This window comes from Trachurus japonicus, unplaced genomic scaffold (assembly GCF_045865225.1).
Source record: "Trachurus japonicus isolate A0001 unplaced genomic scaffold, Traja_1.0 AP030519.1".
Lineage (NCBI taxonomy): Eukaryota > Metazoa > Chordata > Actinopteri > Carangiformes > Carangidae > Trachurus > Trachurus japonicus.
In genome coordinates, this window is record NW_028220652.1 from 332,062 (window position 1) to 351,050 (window position 18,989).

Consider the following 18,989-nt stretch of genomic DNA (forward strand, 5'->3'; position numbering starts at 1 on the left):
ACATCTTAGGCAAGATTTCCAGTGGTGATACTGTGCAAATCACAGTCAACGAAGTACTACAAGCTATTGCACAGATAGCTGATAACAAGGCATGTGGGTCAGATAAAATTTCAGCAGAACATCTTAAATATGCTAGCCCAAGAGCAGCAATTCTTCTAGCTATTTGTTTTACTAGTTTTATGACCCATGGAGTGCTACCAGACTCTATGTTATCTGTAACTCTGGTCCCTGTCATTAAGAATAAAGCCGGCAAGGTGGGCAGCCTGGACAACTACCGACCAATTGCTTTAGCCAGTGTGCTGTCCAAAGTCTTGGAGAGCATATTATTAAATAGAGTGTCTGTTTATGTACACACCTCTGATAACCAGTTTGGATTTAAGGCTAAACATGGAACTGATTTATGTATTTATGCTTTAAAGGAAATTGCTGATAGATATAAAAGACAGAATTCTTCAGTTTTAATTGGTTTTATAGATGCATCTAAGGCATTTGATCGTATAAACCATCATAAATTGTTTTTAAAATTGAGTCAGAGGGGCGTGCCTGACAGTGTCCTAAGGATTTTGGTTTATTGGTATGCCAATCAGTGCATGCAAATAAAATGGGGGAATGTAGTCTCTGCTCCATTTGGGGTGAGTAACGGAGTCCGTCAGGGTGGGCTACTGTCACCTTGCCTGTTTAATGTTTATATGGATGATCTATCAGACCAGTTGAGAAGATGTAAAACAGGATGCGTGATAGGAAATACCATTGTTAATCATCTTATGTATGCGGATGATCTGGCAATCATTTCTCCCTCTAGTGCTGGGTTTCAGGAGCTGCTCAACATATGTTCAGAATATGGGGTAGAATTTAATGTTAGTTATAATGCCAAAAAGAGCTCTGTTATGATCTGTCGAACTAAAGGTGATAAGGAACTGGTGTTCCCATTATTTCATTTGTCAGGGAATGTGTTACCTTTTTGTCATACTGCTAAGTATTTGGGACACATCATCACTGATGATTTGTGTGATGATGAGGATATGTACAGGCAACGGCGTATTTTATATACACAAGCCAATGTGCTGAAACGTACATTTTTCTGGTGTTCTAATGATGTTAAAATTAGTCTCTTCAGAGCATACTGTACCCCCCTTTACACTGCCCCCTTGTGGGTTAAGTTCAAAAAGGCAAGCATTCGCAAACTTCAGGTTGCCTATAACGATTGCCTACGAATTTTGATGGGAAAACCCAGGTGGTGCAGTGCAAGTGAGTTATTCTGTCAAGTGCGTGTAAATACTTTTCATGCTCTGTTGCGAAAATTGATGTATAAATTCATCTGTCGACTGAATGACACACAAAATATTGTATTAATGCTGTTGATCAATCCTGGACTCAGTGCTGTGAGATACCAGTCAGCCACGTGGAAACACTGGTATGACTGTCTCTTTTAAATTTGTATGTGTGTTTGTTTGTTTTTTAATGGACCTTGAGTCTAATAATAAAGTCTATCTATAGCTGCTGCGCAGCGATGGGTGGGGTCCGGGCTACTTTTGGGCAAATTTAGGCAATTCTGAGCAACAAACAGGAGAATAGGAAGACAAGACTACGGTGGCCTGGAGGTGCAAATCAACATTACAAAACATAAAACACTTTTACAAATTCTGAAACAAATTTACATTTCAGAAAACAAAACTACAAGTCTTAAAACAAAGTTACATTTCAGAAAACAAATTTACATTTCACTTTTACAAACACCAAGACACATTTACAAGTGGCAAAACACTTTGACAAACTGCAGAAACAAATTTACAAAAAGGCCAACATCAACCGGAAAGGGAATGTACCAACCCCGGGGTTGACCCGGAAGTGAACGAGGAGCGGTCATGACGAGTTCTCGTCGTCAATGGAGAAGCTAATGGAGACCTGAGATGAGCGAAAGGCAAGCACATGAGCCGACTATCTAGTTTTTGACCAAGATGGAGCGCGAGCGAGCCGTGTTTTGCCCTTTTTGCGGACGATATATGCGACGGTTAACACAGTTTTGTTTTTCGTGTGGTCTGTGTTTAGATGTTTTAAATGGCATGGACCAGATCGACGGAGAGGATATGCTGCAGCACTGCAGAAGATATTTTAATGAGGGACACGCATATACTGTCATTGTTGACATGATGTCATGTTTGCATGGGGTTCAAATCAGCTTGAGGTCTCTCAAGAGTAAACTGAATGCAGCCGGCTTGTATCGCCGTAAACATTACTCCTCCACAAACGCCGTAACAAGGGCCATCCGACTGGAGCTTCGCGGACCGGGACAGCTGTTCGGCTACCGCACCATGTGGCAGGTACTTAAACAAAAATACGATCTGCGAGTGAGGAGAGATCAAGTGATGCGTTTACTGCGGGTGCTCAATCCCCGTGGTTGTGAGAGGAGAGCACACAGACGGTTCATCAGACGAACGTACCACTCGATGGGACCAAACTACGTGTGGCACGCCGATGGCTATGATAAATTGAAGCCATTCAGTTTGCCTCTTTCAGGGTGTATAGATGGCTTTTCACGGAAAGTGCTGTGGCTAGAGTGTGGGCCGACAAACAACGACCCAAGTGTGATCGCTCACTATTTTTTGTCATGTGTGCGTAACCTTGGTGTCACTCCCATGAGATTGAGGACCGATTGCGGCACGGAGAACGGGACCATGGCCGCAATTCAGTGCACCTTACGCCACGACCACAACGACTACTTCTCCGGAGCATCCAGCCACATGTATGGCTCATCCACAAACAACCAAAGGATTGAGTCTTGGTGGTCCATCTTCAGGAAGGGGAGGTAAGTGGTCTCATTAAGCCATTTACATGTAAAATTTAATTTCATCCATTCATTCAAACATATAAACCATGACTTATTATATTTTTCAAATCAATTTCTATAGGTCTCAGTTCTGGATGGAGCTATTTGCAGACCTGAGGGATGCCGGATACTTCAATGGTAGTCATGAGCATCAGTGTCTACTGAGATACTCCTTTGGCGATGTTCTCCAGAAAGACTTGGATGAGTGTGTCAGATTGTGGAACAGTCACAGGATTCGCCCCTCGAGAACAGCGTCATGCCCAGGAGGAGTGCCCAATGAGCTCTACTACTTACCACACAGGTAATACTATGGTGATAGATTTGATGTTTGTATTTGTTTTCTTTTATCTTAAATATTAAATGTAATTATGTCCTTCTGTTTGATACAGGTTTGGCTCCAGAGACTGTGGTTTTAAAGTTGAAGAGGCAGAACTGGCTGCCTTTCCCGAGGCTCGACTCACAAGAGCTCCATGTGGGGACACTAACATACAGGATTACCTGGACTCATCCATGGACAGCAATCATTTACAGAAGCCAGGGAACTGGCAGTCTGCAACTGAACTGTATCTGAAACTAAAAGAAATTGCTCAGCTATGAATGGAAGAGAGGTTTATTGTAATGGTGGAACATGTACACAAAGTGTCTCAAATAGAGACCCACAGCTTCATTACAGTAAAGCAAAGAATGAGCAAACTTTTTTTTGTTAGAGAGAACAAAATCTGTAATTGTAATAGTGGAACATGTACACAAAGTGTCTGAAATCGAGACCCACAGCTTCATTAAAATTAAGCAAAGCAATGAGAAAACTTTTTTTTTTTTTACCCTCCTATTGTCCTCCTGGGTGGGGGAAGAAAGGAAGGAAGGACAAAGGGAAAGATTGGAGGAAAAAAGGAAGAGGAAAAGGAAGGAAAGACAGAAGGAGGAAGGGAACAGATTGGGTCAATTGGCAAGAAAGGAAGGGAAGGAAGGAAAACGGTTTGAAAGGAAGGAGGAAGGGAAAGATGGGAGGAAAGAGGGAGGGAACAGATTGGGTCAAGAGGGAAGGGAGGGAAAAGGGATTGTGGAAAGAAGGAAGGAACGAAAGAAGGAGGGAGGGAACAGATTGGGTCAACTGGTCAAAAGGAAGGGAAAAGGGTTGTGGCAAGAAGTAAGGGGAAAAGGAAAGAAAGATGGAGGGAAGGAACATATTTGTTCAAGGAAGAAAGAAGGTAAAGAAGGAAGGGAAAAGAGGAAGAAGAAGTAAGGATGAAGGGAAAAAGGCTTGTGGAAGGAAGGATGGGGGGAAGGGAACAGATTGGGTCAATTGGCCAAGAAGGAAGGAAGGAAAACGGTTTGTGAAATGAAGGAGGAAGAGAAAGATGGGAGGAAAGAAGGAAAGAGGGAGGGAACAGATTGGGTCAAAAAGGAAGGAAGGGAGGGAAAAGGGATTGTGGAAAGAAGGAACGAACGAAAGAAGGAGGGAGGGAACAGATTGGGTCAACTGGTCAAAAGGAAGGAAGGAAGGGAAAAGGGTTGTGGAAAGAAGTAAGGGGAAAAAGAAAGGTGGAAGGAACAGATTTGTTCAAGGAAGGAAGAAGGTAAATAAGGAAGGGAAAAATAGGAAGAAGTAGTAAGGATGAAGGGAAGGAAAGGAAAAAAGGCTTGTGGAGGGAAGGATGGGGGGGAAGGGTACAGATTGGGTTAATTTGACCCAGAAGGACAACAGGAGGGTTAGAGAACATCTCTTATTGTAATCGTGGAACATGTACACAAAGTGTCTGAAATGTTGACCCACAGCTTCATTAAAATAAAAAAAGTAATGAGCAATCTTTTCTTAAATAGAAAACAAAATCTCTTGATTTAACAGTTAAGTGTCTGAGCAAAAAACATGCTCACATAAAAACCGCTTTAACAAAACCAGCTGCACCTTTAAGTGCACCATTGACACCAGCTAGGGGTTATCTAGTCATATGGCTTAAAAAAAGCCAAATCCTGGACCATTTTGAATTCCAAAGTCCATTTGTGACTTAAACACACTGTATGGTTCGAGGAGTGGTAACTTCAACAGGTTTGAACATGTATTTGCCATTGGGAACAGAGAGTCATCCAGGAACTCTATTTGAGGCGATGGTTGCAAGCCAGAAGGGGGAACTGATGTCAGCCCAGTTGCAAACATGAACACGTCCTCCAGAGAAACGGAAGCCACACCTTCTGCAAAGAAGAAAAAAAAGAGGTCCAGATATACCACGGTAATCCCCCCCCCCCCCCCACCCCCCAAAAAAAAGAGAGAAAAGAAACATACAAACCTTCACAGTCAAGGAGGTAGTCAGCCCAGTAGGCCAAGGTTTGACTTTCTTTTCGTCTCATGTTACTCCCTGAAGGGCTGAGGTCAGGTTTGAAGAGTCTTTCTAGTTCAAAGCCAGTGAGTCGCTTCTCAACATGGCACAGGACAGGGGTCAGCAAAGAAGGTTGTTGCTGTAGTGCAGTAAGAAACTGGAGGGCTGAAAGACCATCTTTGAATCTACAAAGTGAATAAAAACACTTTCACGGCTGTGTACTGACAACTGCATGTAAATTATTTAAAGAAAAGTGTTAGAGGTTCTCAAGCAATTACAGTCCACCTAAACGTGTAAAAAAAAAAACCAAAAAACATTTGGGGTTGTTTCTGTGTTAAAAATTAAATTTCTTACGATTTGCACATGGCAAGGTAGGTGTTACAAAACTAAGGCTGTCAGTTGTAACACACTATGGCACAAATGTTGTCACAGTGACTACAGATGTGCATGTCATCATGAAAGTCATATAAAGAAAATCACATCATAAAAAATATGATCTTACCTGTCAATTACAGATGAGTTGCGGCCAATTATATACCATTGAAGGTAGTCTGCCACTATTCCTTTCTTTTCTTCCACAGCAGTCACATGTCTCAGACAGCCAGCTGTCTGTAACATTGTGCTGTGTCTCATGACACAGTCTTGCAGAGCATCCAATGAAGGAGCATTATCAATCTGAAAGACATAAAAAACAGCATGAACAGACCAGTTAAAAACTCTATATCCTTGTTTTTTTCTCCACTGCATATACAAGAGGGTGTAACCGTACCCTATCAAAAACTAATACATTAAGCCAATGATGTGTATGTGATACAGGAAATAAAACTGTCCTAAGTAGGTAAGTCTCTGTCCTCCCACACTGTAACCTTAAGCTATTCTCACCTCTTGCATAGCTCTCCCTATTTCTTCATCTGTTATTACATCAACTGTTGATTTGAATGAAGTCTGGCCGGCAAGGTAATGTACAAGGTCCTCTGACAGGAAATGGGGTCCTGGACCTCCATGTACAACTGACACAGCAATCATCTTTCCTGCCAGGAAGTATTCGTCCTCCCTGACAGCTGTGAATGAAATCATAATGAAAAATTAAAAACACACAATACATTATACATTTTAAGATTTTGAGGAAGAAATGTTATGCCATGTGATATGTTTCATTGTACTTAACCAACCATTAGTATAGTACACATCTAACCCTATGCATACCATTTGCATTGTACACCAAAAAACGATGTCCTTCTGGTCCATCAAAAATGGGACGGTCTTTCAGGTGCTTCATTATAAGAGTTAAAAATTCTCTCCTGGGACCTCCCGTGTCAATTCCCTCCTCAGTGACACCAGCATCGTCAGTGAATCGGACCAGCATGTCACAGTTTTCTGTAAAGGTGCATCTCAATAAATTAGATCATCATGGAAAGGGTCATTCATTTTAATTGTTAAAATCAAAAAGTTAAACTAATACATGATAGAGATCCATAACAAACACACTTAAGTATTTCATGTATTTATTAAGTATAATCTTTATTATGGTTTATATGAATGAAAACCACAAATTCAGTATTGCAAAAAGAAGGAAAAGAATATTACGTCAGACCAATTTCAAAATTGATTGTTAATACAGAATTGTTGTTCTTCTGGAAAGTATGTCCATTTATAAGTACTCAGTTGGTTGCTTCAATTACTGTTCGTGGCCTTCAGCTCGTCTGCATGTTTGGGTCTAGTGTATCATGCACAAGCCATTTGTGAACCAGAGACAACGTCAGAGGTGTGTTATTTTGTATCCAATGGCTTTACATAACAACATCTGCTACCCTTAGACCCTCACATCAACTGAGGAAAACCCTTCAAACAGAAAAAAATTGGGGAAACCTCAGAGTGAGCAACAGAGGAGGGATCCCTCACCCAGGATGGGCAGACATGCAATAGATCTTGTATACAGACAAGACATGGTGGAGAGGTTGAGAATCCAAGCCCAGTGTAAAGCTTCCACAGTCAGTGATGATTTGGGGTGCAACTTCATCTGCTGGTGTTACTCAACTGTGTTTTCTGAATCTAAAGTCAACGTAGTCAGAATCAGAATCATCATTGTCATTGTAAACATACAACGAAATTAGGGGTGCAACTCTCTCTGGTGCTTAAAAACCAAGGACAATAAGACCGGCCCATTTTAGAGCTCTTCATGCTTTCTTCTGCTGTCAAGCTTTATGGAGATGCTGATTTAATTTTCCAGCTGAATTTTGCAACTGCTAACACTGCCAAAAGCACCAAAAGCTGGTTAAATAACCATGAAGTTACTGAGCTTGACTGACCAGCAAACTCACCAGACCTCAACTCCATAGAGAATCTAAGAGGTATTGTCAAGAGGAAGATGAGACACACCAGACCCAAACATGCAGACGAGCTGAAGGCTGCTGTCAGGGCAACCTGGGCTTCCATCACACCTCAGCAGTGCCACATGTTGTTTGTCTCCATGCCCCCCCTCCCCAAATTGAGGTACTTATCGAGTGCATATACATTGACATACTTTCAAGAAGACCAACAATTCTGTATTACCAATCATATTTAAAGTCAGTCTGAAGTAATAATCTATTTTTTTTAGGGGTTTTCGACATAATATTAAACGTAATAATTATTTCCATGTGTTTGTGTAATGGATCTATATCATGTATTAGTTTAACTTTTTTAAGTGAATTATTAAAATTCACGTACTTTTCCATTATATTATAATTTATTGAGATGCACCTGTATATGTGGCACGCTTGAAACCCCTGGCAGCTCCATCCCAAATGTTGGCTCTGGAGATGTTGAACCTGCTGACCCGTTTGTGGTCAATTTGGAGTGCCAGGTTCGCCACTATTTCCTGTAGTGTAATGTCATTCTCCTCCCTGTAATGACAGAAAGTGATGAAATTAATGAATATCCAAGACAGTGCACACTTTTAGAGCAAACATTTTAATAGCAGTGATATTGTAAAATAAAGGAAAATAGAATGCCACATTGAGAAGTTCATTTTACAATGCTGTGTGTTCAACATTGTCCTCATCGACTGGAACACAGTCTTCATCCTCTTCCTCAACACCCGGTGCGTAGAGGTCAGTGTATTTACTGTTGGGAAATTGCAATTTCCATGTTAACACATTTTACAAAACACAAATATCTTCCAGATAAATTGAATACAAATTATGTGAGTCTCTATCATTACTGTAATTACTGACCTGTAGCAAGAATTCTTAGCTGGTTTTGTTTCAGGTGGATCCACATGCACATCCCCATCCTCAGCATCAGATATTATGATCTAAAAAAATGCTTTAAATGTCAGAAACACAACACTGAAAGCAAGAAATTCCAGACTGCCATTGTCTGGCCTATTACCGGTCCAGGCTTGATTCTTGTTGAATGTCCTGGTGCATATCTGAAACATGATTAAAATTATAAAATTATAACATTGTTTATTACTGTCCTTCAGGCCTTAAATTGTCATATAACAATAGTAAAAAATACAGCAAAGAATCCTACTAGTTGATTACCACTGTTGGGGATTTGCATAGGAGTTTGGTGATTGACAATAATTATTAAGCATTAATAATCAATAAGCAGGTCAACTAATTTATTAATTATTGAGTTTAATTGATAAATTAATAAAGTTAGGATTAGCGGTATTGACTAATAATTACTAGAAAAAAAAAAGAATAGTTGTATTATTAATTAAAGTGAATTAATTAATAATAACTGCGGGGCACCACCCTGAAATCAGGGATCAATGACCAAACAATCAGTCTCGATTATAGGAATCTCTTATAGAATAGAATAATCAATTAAATACGAAGGCGTAAAGTCGAGCACAGACCCTGATAACCAGCTTTAGCGTCACAATAGAATGTACACAAACAACCACAGAACAACTACTTGAGTTCAAGGACATTTATTACTAAAATCATCTAATAGTACACACTCAAGTTCAGGTAATTCAAAGGAATAAACAGTTAAGCAAACATACACTCTCAATGGCTTAGAATGAGCGTATGATGTGTGTGTGTGTGTGTGTGTGTGTGTGTGTGTGTGTGTGTGTGTGTGTGTGTGTGTATATAGGCTGTGTGTGTGTGTGTGTGTGTAGCCTAAGAGGGGGAGGAGAGACGTCGAGTGACGTCAGAGGGCGTCGAGTGACGTCGGATGGCGTCACGGACGGCGCGCTCGTTCGAGTGAGACAATGGACACGATGTGGCTGTTTCCACGTGTTCCTCAGGTCCACACACAATGATCACAGTCACGTCGCTCACACCGATCACTCTGATACAAACTCTCGTGTTGGGACGCGTGTTTGGGGCGGAGTCCCTTATGGCGGCCCGTTGTGTTACATAGGCAGGTATATGTGTGTGGGTGTGTGTGTGGGTGCGCGGCTGCGCACGTGTGTGTGAGTTAGTAGAGAGGAAAAAGGAGAGAGAGAAGAGGGAGAACGGCGGCTAAAAGGGGGCGATCGGTTATATTAGTCAGGGGTGAACCCAATCGGTATCCAACTACCACAGTGAGAATAAAAGAGCTGCACTCTGATATCTTCACTGGTCTTCTGACGCGGATACGGAGAATTGCGTTCAGCACGTGACTAAGACCTAGTTAATATAACTAGTAAACATCGATCGACCACTCTAGTTAATACAACTAGTAAACATACAGCAAAATCACAATCAACATAACAGGACGCGGAGGTCCTAATAAAATCACGCTTAATTCTAGTCGCTGCCCAGACAAAAGCTCTCTTACTGAAGCGTGCTTCCCAGTGCTGATGAGGTCCGTCGACCTGATGGCCTGGGGCTGCTGTAGCGTCCCACAGCGGGATAAAACTGGTCGTCCTCTGGAAGGGTGGCAGAAAGGAGGGCCAGCTGAGTTAACTCTGATGACGGCGGAATCCTCGGCGGAGTCCGGCGTCGGCGCGTGAAGAAAGGCGATCTTCACTTCTGCGGCAGATGTAGGAGGGAGAGAGCGGCGGGTTGCGCGGCGCTCTCCACAGGATCCAGGTGTTTCAGATGAAACTTAGCAGTTTACTTGTCCAGCAAGCTCAGAACTGCGGCCTAGGTATTGAGTCCAAACGTTTGGTGCGCCCCCTTTAGTAACTTGGTTGCGTGAAGCCGGAGCTCCTTGCAGCACTTCGTTACCTGGGAAAAAGCATGGGGCTGCGCGTCGCCGCAGCATTTAAACCTTCGGTGACGTCACGGGGTTCCCTGGGGTTTCCCCCAGGTACTGACCAATGGGAGGCCAGAGTTTGAACGTCTGGGTGGAATCATACCTAGGTGTGATTTAACGGGCGTTGTCTGCTGTCGCGCATTCCTTGTCCCCTGCTGGTTTTATGGCCCTTTGTTTGAGAACATGTGGGTTGAGGTCCCAACATCCCCCCTTTGGTCCGAAGAGTGGGTTAGAGTCCAGTCTTTGGAGCAACAGAAGGGCTGAATAATCCGCATGTTTCCTGCGGAGAAAGTCTTTAACAGTCCAACAGTTCAAACAGTTCATGTAGCACTGGTTAAGAGGCTAGTGTCTGGGCATTTATGCAGAGGCACGTCTGGGCAGGACGTCTTAACTACTAGCAACTCTTAGCAACTATGTTATCACATGTTACAACACATCATCACCTCTATCATGTAATAACAGTAGAAGAAAACAAAACGAAAGCAAAACACATCTAAGAATTGAAAAAGAGGAACAGAGAACATTTGTTAATAAAAGGGGTTAGTAGGCCTCTCTTTCACCCCTTGGGGTGAATTGGCCAGTGGTGTGTTTGAAGTGTTGTTGAGTGTCTCTTTTCCCAGAACCCGACATTCAAAACCAATTTCAGTTTATAGCTGTTCAATAACTGGTAAGCTTAAATAAACTCCTGTTCTGAACATTGTGGATAGACTGAAATTGGGATAGCACTGCCAAGGTTATCTACTAGGTGTACTTGGGAGGGCTATACAGTCGTGGTAGTGGCAGCGCCTAAGAATCTGCTCTACCGTGGTCCGCGGGACCAAGTAGGGCGGGATCCTGCCTGCACTAAGACTCTTGCATCAAATCTGACTACGCGTACGTAGGTTATATCCTCTACCCCCCTTTTCCCCAGCTCACAAAGTAGACTTTATTAACCAGCAGGGAAGAGTTCCTGGCTTAGTTATGCTGGCAGGGGTTCTGTGTTTGACCCCTCAAAGGGTCAGATACCACCTGACAAAGTGGCTTTATCTTACGCATTACTTCGGTTAAGCATGCATGTAGAAGGTTTGTCAGTTCCGACACCTGGCGGTCACTTCCTTGGTGACCTTGGTTCCTCCGGTCATACTTACCTTCTCGCGTAGCGTTCTTGTTGTATCCTCCCCCCTGCGGGAGGAAGTTACGCTGGGCTGATTTACCTGGCTGATCTCTTCTGTGGTTTTGCCAACCACCCTGGCGGCCGTCCGAGGCTGCTTGCCTGGCGGCTCTGTTCTGAGGGATTTCGCTGCCCTCAAGTGTCAAGTCGGTGTCTTCTGTCACCTGTATCCCCAGGACCCTGGCTTCGGGTTGGAGACCCGGGGGTTTCCAACCCGTCTCCTGACGCAATTCCCACACCATCTGTGCATGTTTGCGGATTTCTTTCATGGGGGGATTGTGGGTCCTGTACATTAGTGAGACATCATACCTAACCAGATCGTGGAGATTGTGAACAAATAGAGATTTGAAAGCCTGGTCTTCTTCTAACCCTGGTGCGTGGCGGCCTCGGAAAAAGGCTACCTGCAAGCGTCGGTAGTATTCCCTCGGAGGTTCTGTCTTCTTTTGGGTGACTGCGTAGGCACCCATGGCGGCAGCGGTGGGATCATTGTAGAGGGAGTACTCTTCCCTCAGAGCTCGACAAAGAGCTGAATAAGTGTCCCTGGTTGTCGGAGGGAGAGATTCCATGAACACATGGACGCTTCTGGATGTGGTTTTCCAGACAAGCTTAAGTTTCTCTCGTGTGGAGGGGCGAGGAAGATCAAGCAAGCAGCGTTCAACCTCCCGGAGGTAGTCATCAACACTAGCCTCGGGGTCCCCTGGGTCGAAGCGCTCAATATCCCCAGCAAGGGATTCAAGTTGACGAGTCCTTAAGCCTCGTTCACTGGAGAAGCCGTAGTCTGAGTCCTCTGAGGTGAGGTCACAGTCGTCTCTATATCGTCGAGAAGGAACGACTTGATGGTGGTAAGGATCACGAGGATCAAAGGCACCAGCACCCTGGTGGGTCGGAGGATGATACTCTCTCCATTGCGATGAAGTGACTGGATCGTCAAAGCGCAAGAAAGTACGATTGCGTGCAGACGGGGGGCACTGCCGTATGGGGGGACTCCTGGGTCCCCATAAAAGGATGTCGATGGCGGTTGGTAGTAGCTCACCATGGCTCTAGCGTTGCCTGAAGCTGTGTATCCCTGGGGGTTACTGTATTGGTAGTCTCCAGGGTACGGCTCTGGCAACCTAGTGGGCCCAAATGTCCTTTGACTCGCGGCTGTGGGGTAGTTTGGAGAGAATGGTTCCCAGGGCTGGGGGCCCTCCCACCGTTGTGTGTCTGGCGCGGTTTGCCTGCCTGACCAGGCTGGCTCAAGTGTCGGCTGGAGGTCACGTCCCTGCCCACGGGTCAGACTGGACCTTTGATCATGAGCCTGAACGTCTGAGTCGTACCCACGTGGGTACTCTGCCGGCTCCGTGGCAGATCTCTCAGGGGCGTAGGCTTGTGAGCTTACTGGCGGTTCAGGGTCTGAAGCTGGTGCACAACTTACCTGTACAATTTCGTTCTCTTTGTCCTGGACCTCCTGTTCCAGGCGGGACTTCTCGCTTCGCAAGTAGGCAAGTTCTTCTTGGGCTTCTCGTGCCTGAACTTCGGCTTTGCGCTGATAAAGCAGGGCAATTTGACCCAAAATGTCTGGGATGGTGCGCTGCGGCTTCCCAGTAGGATCATTAACATAGCTAATAAGTTCCTCAAGCTTTTCTTCGCACGTGTCGAGGCGGTAGCTATTCAGTCTCTCTCTGTCATCTATGGAGAGACGGATGAGTCCAGCGACCGCATCCTGCAGGGCTGCGTCGCATTGACTTTGGGGAGCTTCTGCTCCTTGTGCGCGGTGACCCTGGTTACTCATTGCGCAGTGAGGGTTTACACCTGTGGGTCAACTGTGTTGGCGAAAGAAGAAAAAAAAAAAAAGAGAAAAAAAAAAAAAGCCAACAAAAACGTTATGTTGTAAGCTGTTGCTGATGCACAGGTGAGAGTAAACCTGTGACTTACAAACCTATAGGTTTCTACTAATTGCTCACAATTACAACCCTTAAATGTAATTGGTGGTTTAGCACCTCAGTGAGCAATAGTCGTGTTACCGTGTTAATTTCCCCCACAGTTGGATAACTTCCAACTGTTAGTAAGTGCTATTCATAAATACAATCTACTACTCCTTATCACACACTGTGACTGTTCACCAATTACCACTAGTTTTACTTGGCAGTACTATGACACATCCACTCTAGAGGGTGGGCGCTGAAGAATGCTGTTAAAGCAGATTCAGCTGTACAGTTCAGTGTTATTTGTGTACAAAATTTGTGACGAAAGAAGCTTTGCTGGTTTATCAAGGCCTCACACGGGGCGTCATTTATGTTGGGGATTTGCATAGGAGTTTGGTGATTGACAATAATTATTAAGCATTAATAATCAATAAGCAGGTCAACTAATTTATTAATTATTGAGTTTAATTGATAAATTAATAAAGTTAGGATTAGCGGTATTGACTAATAATTACTAGAAAAAAAAAAGAATAGTTGTATTATTAATTAAAGTGAATTAATTAATAATAACTGCGGGGCACCACCCTGAAATCAGGGATCAATGACCAAACAATCAGTCTCGATTATAGGAATCTCTTATAGAATAGAATAATCAATTAAATACGAAGGCGTAAAGTCGAGCACAGACCCTGATAACCAGCTTTAGCGTCACAATAGAATGTACACAAACAACCACAGAACAACTACTTGAGTTCAAGGACATTTATTACTAAAATCATCTAATAGTACACACTCAAGTTCAGGTAATTCAAAGGAATAAACAGTTCAGCAAACATACACTCTCAATGGCTTAGAATGAGCGTATGATGTGTGTGTGTGTGTGTGTGTGTGTGTGTGTGTGTGTGTGTGTGTGTGTGTGTGTGTGTGTGTATATAGGCTGTGTGTGTGTGTGTGTGTGTGTAGCCTAAGAGGGGGAGGAGAGACGTCGAGTGACGTCAGAGGGCGTCGAGTGACGTCGGATGGCGTCACGGACGGCGCGCTCGTTCGAGTGAGACAATGGACACGATGTGGCTGTTTCCACGTGTTCCTCAGGTCCACACACAATGATCACAGTCACGTCGCTCACACCGATCACTCTGATACAAACTCTCGTGTTGGGACGCGTGTTTGGGGCGGAGTCCCTTATGGCGGCCCGTTGTGTTACATAGGCAGGTATATGTGTGTGGGTGTGTGTGTGGGTGCGCGGCTGCGCACGTGTGTGTGAGTTAGTAGAGAGGAAAAAGGAGAGAGAGAAGAGGGAGAACGGCGGCTAAAAGGGGGCGATCGGTTATATATCGGTATCCAACTACCACAGTGAGAATAAAAGAGCTGCACTCTGATATCTTCACTGGTCTTCTGACGCGGATACGGAGAATTGCGTTCAGCACGTGACTAAGACCTAGTTAATATAACTAGTAAACATCGATCGACCACTCTAGTTAATACAACTAGTAAACATACAGCAAAATCACAATCAACATAACAGGACGCGGAGGTCCTAATAAAATCACGCTTAATTCTAGTCGCTGCCCAGACAAAAGCTCTCTTACTGAAGCGTGCTTCCCAGTGCTGATGAGGTCCGTCGACCTGATGGCCTGGGGCTGCTGTAGCGTCCCACAGCGGGATAAAACTGGTCGTCCTCTGGAAGGGTGGCAGAAAGGAGGGCCAGCTGAGTTAACTCTGATGACGGCGGAATCCTCGGCGGAGTCCGGCGTCGGCGCGTGAAGAAAGGCGATCTTCACTTCTGCGGCAGATGTAGGAGGGAGAGAGCGGCGGGTTGCGCGGCGCTCTCCACAGGATCCAGGTGTTTCAGATGAAACTTAGCAGTTTACTTGTCCAGCAAGCTCAGAACTGCGGCCTAGGTATTGAGTCCAAACGTTTGGTGCGCCCCCTTTAGTAACTTGGTTGCGTGAAGCCGGAGCTCCTTGCAGCACTTCGTTACCTGGGAAAAAGCATGGGGCTGCGCGTCGCCGCAGCATTTAAACCTTCGGTGACGTCACGGGGTTCCCTGGGGTTTCCCCCAGGTACTGACCAATGGGAGGCCAGAGTTTGAACGTCTGGGTGGAATCATACCTAGGTGTGATTTAACGGGCGTTGTCTGCTGTCGCGCATTCCTTGTCCCCTGCTGGTTTTATGGCCCTTTGTTTGAGAACATGTGGGTTGAGGTCCCAACACCACTACAAAAGACATCTCATTACATGCGTTTGGTAGATGCTAAAATGTACTGACCTTTCATCTTCAGGACTGTGTTTGGGAGAGCTTTGGTTTTGTGGTTCGAAAATCTGAGGGGAAAAACATACATTTATAAACGATTTGTAAAAATCAAGGCAAGGCAATTTTATTTGTATAGACCATTTTGACAGATTGTCTCAAAGGGCTTCACACAGCATCATAACAACATCCTCTGTCCTTAGACCCTCACATCCACTGAGGAAAAACTCCTGGAATCCCTTCAACAGGGAAAACCAGGAGAAACCTCAGGGTGAGCTACACAGGAGGGGCTGACGGGGCAGACATGTTGTAAACAGACAAACTAGTTAATAACACAGTATATGGAAACATAAAAATGTTAACGGGGCGGATGAAGACAGCCTCCATAACTGTTCCCTTACCATAAGCATTATATATCGACGGTGAAAGGTTGTCAGTGTTGACATAGATAAATCAATAATATATTCATACAGGTAATAGCACAAAATGGTATACCACAGTGTCAGCTCGGTTGAATTCCATTGTGCTCCTTGAAGAGATCACAATTTCAGAATCATCAGAGTCTAGGTCATCATCCACTTCTGTAAAAACAGAAAATTCAACAGATCATGTAGATACTATAGATGTATCCTTCAGTAGAGTTTCTAAAATGTGTAAAAATATACAGTATCTCACAAATTCTGTCTGGCCACCATTATTTTCCAACACTGTCTTAACTCTCTTGGACATAGATTTCACTAGAGCTTCACAGGTTGCCCCTGGAATTTATTTATTTTGATTTAATTTATTGTTTATTTGTTTGAGGACATCCTCCACTGGAGCTGGTGGATGTTATCCACCTTGGGACACTTTAGGCACAATTTAGACATGTTCAGTTAGGGGTGTACTCACTTTTGATGCTAGCAGTTTATACGTTAATGGATGTATGTTGAATTATTTTGTGGGGACAGTAAAATTTACACTGTTGTACAGGCTGTACCCAGACTACTTTTCATCGTATCAAAGTTGAAACACTTCAGTGTGCATAATAAAATATTTACAAAAATATGAGGGATATAGTCACTTTTGTAAGATACTGTATTGAATCAAGAGATCCACTAACCTCCTTTAAAATGTTTTTCTAGGCAAATGAAAAGGGTGATCCTGGAGTATGGCTTCCCTAGCTCATTTTTATATTCAGCCAATTTGAATGGCCTTTCTGACCCAGCCACATGGACCACCTCTGAGGCGTCTGGATACAAAAGGACATATGGTCCTTCTTCTTGCATGTCTTTGTTAAATGCTCTCAGTTTCTGGACACCTTTTTTTAGCACGTCATGTGCTTCATCCTCTGGGTCTAAAAGTAATGGGAGTGTTTTCCCTCTTAGAGGTTTTAAATCAGTTCTGTCAGTTCCATATGGCGCCATCAATCCAATGTTTATCTAAAACAAATGACAAAGATTATCTTAATTTCATGCATTATACAATACATACAAAAATTATACATATATCAGTGTTTCACATTAATACTAGTACTAATACTAATAATAGAAGCCTACGTCAAAACTAAGTTAGGCAAGGCAAGGCAATTTTATTAGTTTGTCTCAACGGGCTTCACACAGCATCATAACAACATCCTCTGTCCTTAGACCCTCACATCCACTGAGGAAAAACTCCTGGAAACCCTTTAACAGGTAAAAAAAATGGAGAAACCTCAGGGTGAGCAACAGAGGAGGGATCCCTCACCCAGGACGGACAGACATGTTGTTACACACAGACAAGACAGTTACTTTTCCTTTTAAAAGTAATTACAACTGCACAGATGCACTTCTCATCTCGAGTCAGACAGTAGAGGATTGATAAGCTAAAGTCAGTACAACCTACCTGGACACGTTTTCTTTCTTTGGGTCGATCTTTTTTTCCTCTCGGCCCGAAGCTAAAGGACTGTCGCTCTTTTGATTTGCAATTCCGGTATTCCATGAAATGCTTGTATGATGGGCAAGATTGGTCTGCAGAAATAAACAAAGCCACGATTCAAAATTGAGTGTTAACGGCCTCTAACCAATGGCTCTAGGCAAGGCAAAAGAGCTTCACACAGCATCATAACATCCTCTGCCCTTAGAACATCACGGTGCGTCTGTGTTATTGCTGTTTAGTGGCTGTACCCCTCTAAACGCCCCCTGGGTGTGTTATTTTTGGAGAAAAAAATATAGCTTTTAATATAGATTCTACACATTCAACCCTTAAGATAGCGACCACCATGCACTCAGGCTAACTTACTTGGTTTAGCATCAACCGGCTGCCGCTGTTGGTTGCTGGTTGTTGGTGTAGATGACGTCCCCGGTCCTTCCGACTGGTCCACTTCATTTAAAAACTCAAGGGATCGCCCACACGAAAAACAAAAACGTGACAGTCGGCTCATGTGCTTGCCACAATAGGGGCAAAACATTACTCTTTCGCTCATCTCAGGTCTCCATTAGCTTCTCCATTGACGACGAGAACTCGTCATGACCGCTCCTCGTTCACTTCCGGGTCAACCCCGGGGTTGGTACATTCCCTTTCCGGTTGATGTTGGCCTTTTTGTAAATTTGTTTCTGCAGTTTGTCAAAGTGTTTTGCCACTTGTAAATGTGTCTTGGTGTTTGTAAAAGTGTTTGGTGTCTTGTAAATTTGTTTTCTGAAATGTAAATTTGTTTCAGATATTGTAAAAGTGTTTTGGTCTTTGTAAAAGTGTTATGTTATTTGTCATTTTGTTTTCTGAAATGTAAATTTGTTTTGCAATTTGTAAATTTGTTTTCTGAAATGTAATTTTGTTTTACAACTTGTAATTTTTTTTTCTGAAATGTAATTTTGTTTTACAACTTGTATTTTTTTTCTGAAATGTAATTTTGTTTTGCATCTTGTAAATTTGTTTTCTGAATTGTAATTTTGTTTTGCAACTTGTAAATGTGTTTTCTGAGATGTAATTTTGTTTTCTAAAATGTAATTTTGTTTTCTGAAATGTAAATTTGTTTTCTGAAATGTAACTTTGTTTTAAGACTTGTAGTTTTGTTTTCTGAAATGTAAATTTGTAAAAGTGTTTTATGTTTTGTAATGTTGATTTGCACCTCCAGGCCACCGTACAAGACAGTTGACCTTATAATGTTGAATTTGCATCAGTTGAGGATTGAACCCACAACCTCGGGAACCAAAGACCGTTATCTATCGCACTGAGCTAATTGACAAATGGCATTCAACAGTGGCTTCACAAATTGAGTAAGCCATTCACTGTCGTGTAGGCAGATTTGAAACCACAGTAAAAAGAAAAATCTGTTTTTGAGGTAAAATAATGATATGTATTTGTCAAACATCTACTATGAGTCTAAGATGTTAGGAGCCTTCGCACAT

The 18,989-nt window shown here is 43.2% G+C and overlaps 1 protein-coding gene across 1 annotated transcript; it reads right to left on the bottom strand.

The window, feature by feature from the left end:
- Positions 1-4,763: 4,763 nt before the first annotated feature.
- On the bottom strand, positions 4,764-17,583 carry LOC146960274 (G2/M phase-specific E3 ubiquitin-protein ligase-like). The gene is made up of 11 exons (XM_085772476.1): positions 17,488-17,583; positions 16,727-17,045; positions 16,120-16,202; positions 15,659-15,695; positions 11,216-11,219; positions 7,885-8,027; positions 6,349-6,519; positions 6,025-6,203; positions 5,645-5,817; positions 5,113-5,327; positions 4,764-5,017 (listed from the first exon to the last, which is right to left on the bottom strand). Exons 1-11 carry the CDS (start codon positions 17,581-17,583, stop codon positions 4,782-4,784), a joined length of 1,656 nt encoding a protein of 551 aa, XP_085628602.1. The 3' UTR covers positions 4,764-4,781.
- Positions 17,584-18,989: the final 1,406 nt, after the last annotated feature.

Bases quoted from the DNA above. Each gene is read 5' to 3' on its own strand.
- LOC146960274 (XM_085772476.1), bottom strand. From the start codon at position 17,583: ATGGAATACCGGAATTGCAAATCAAAAGAGCGACAGTCCTTTAGCTTC. The intron at 17,046-17,487 runs GTAGGTTGTACT...CATTTGTTTTAG, and splicing joins AAGAAAGAAAACGTGTCCAG to ATAAACATTGGATTGATGGC. The intron at 6,204-6,348 runs GTATGCATAGGG...TTTCATTCACAG, and splicing joins TTTGGTGTACAATGCAAATG to CTGTCAGGGAGGACGAATAC.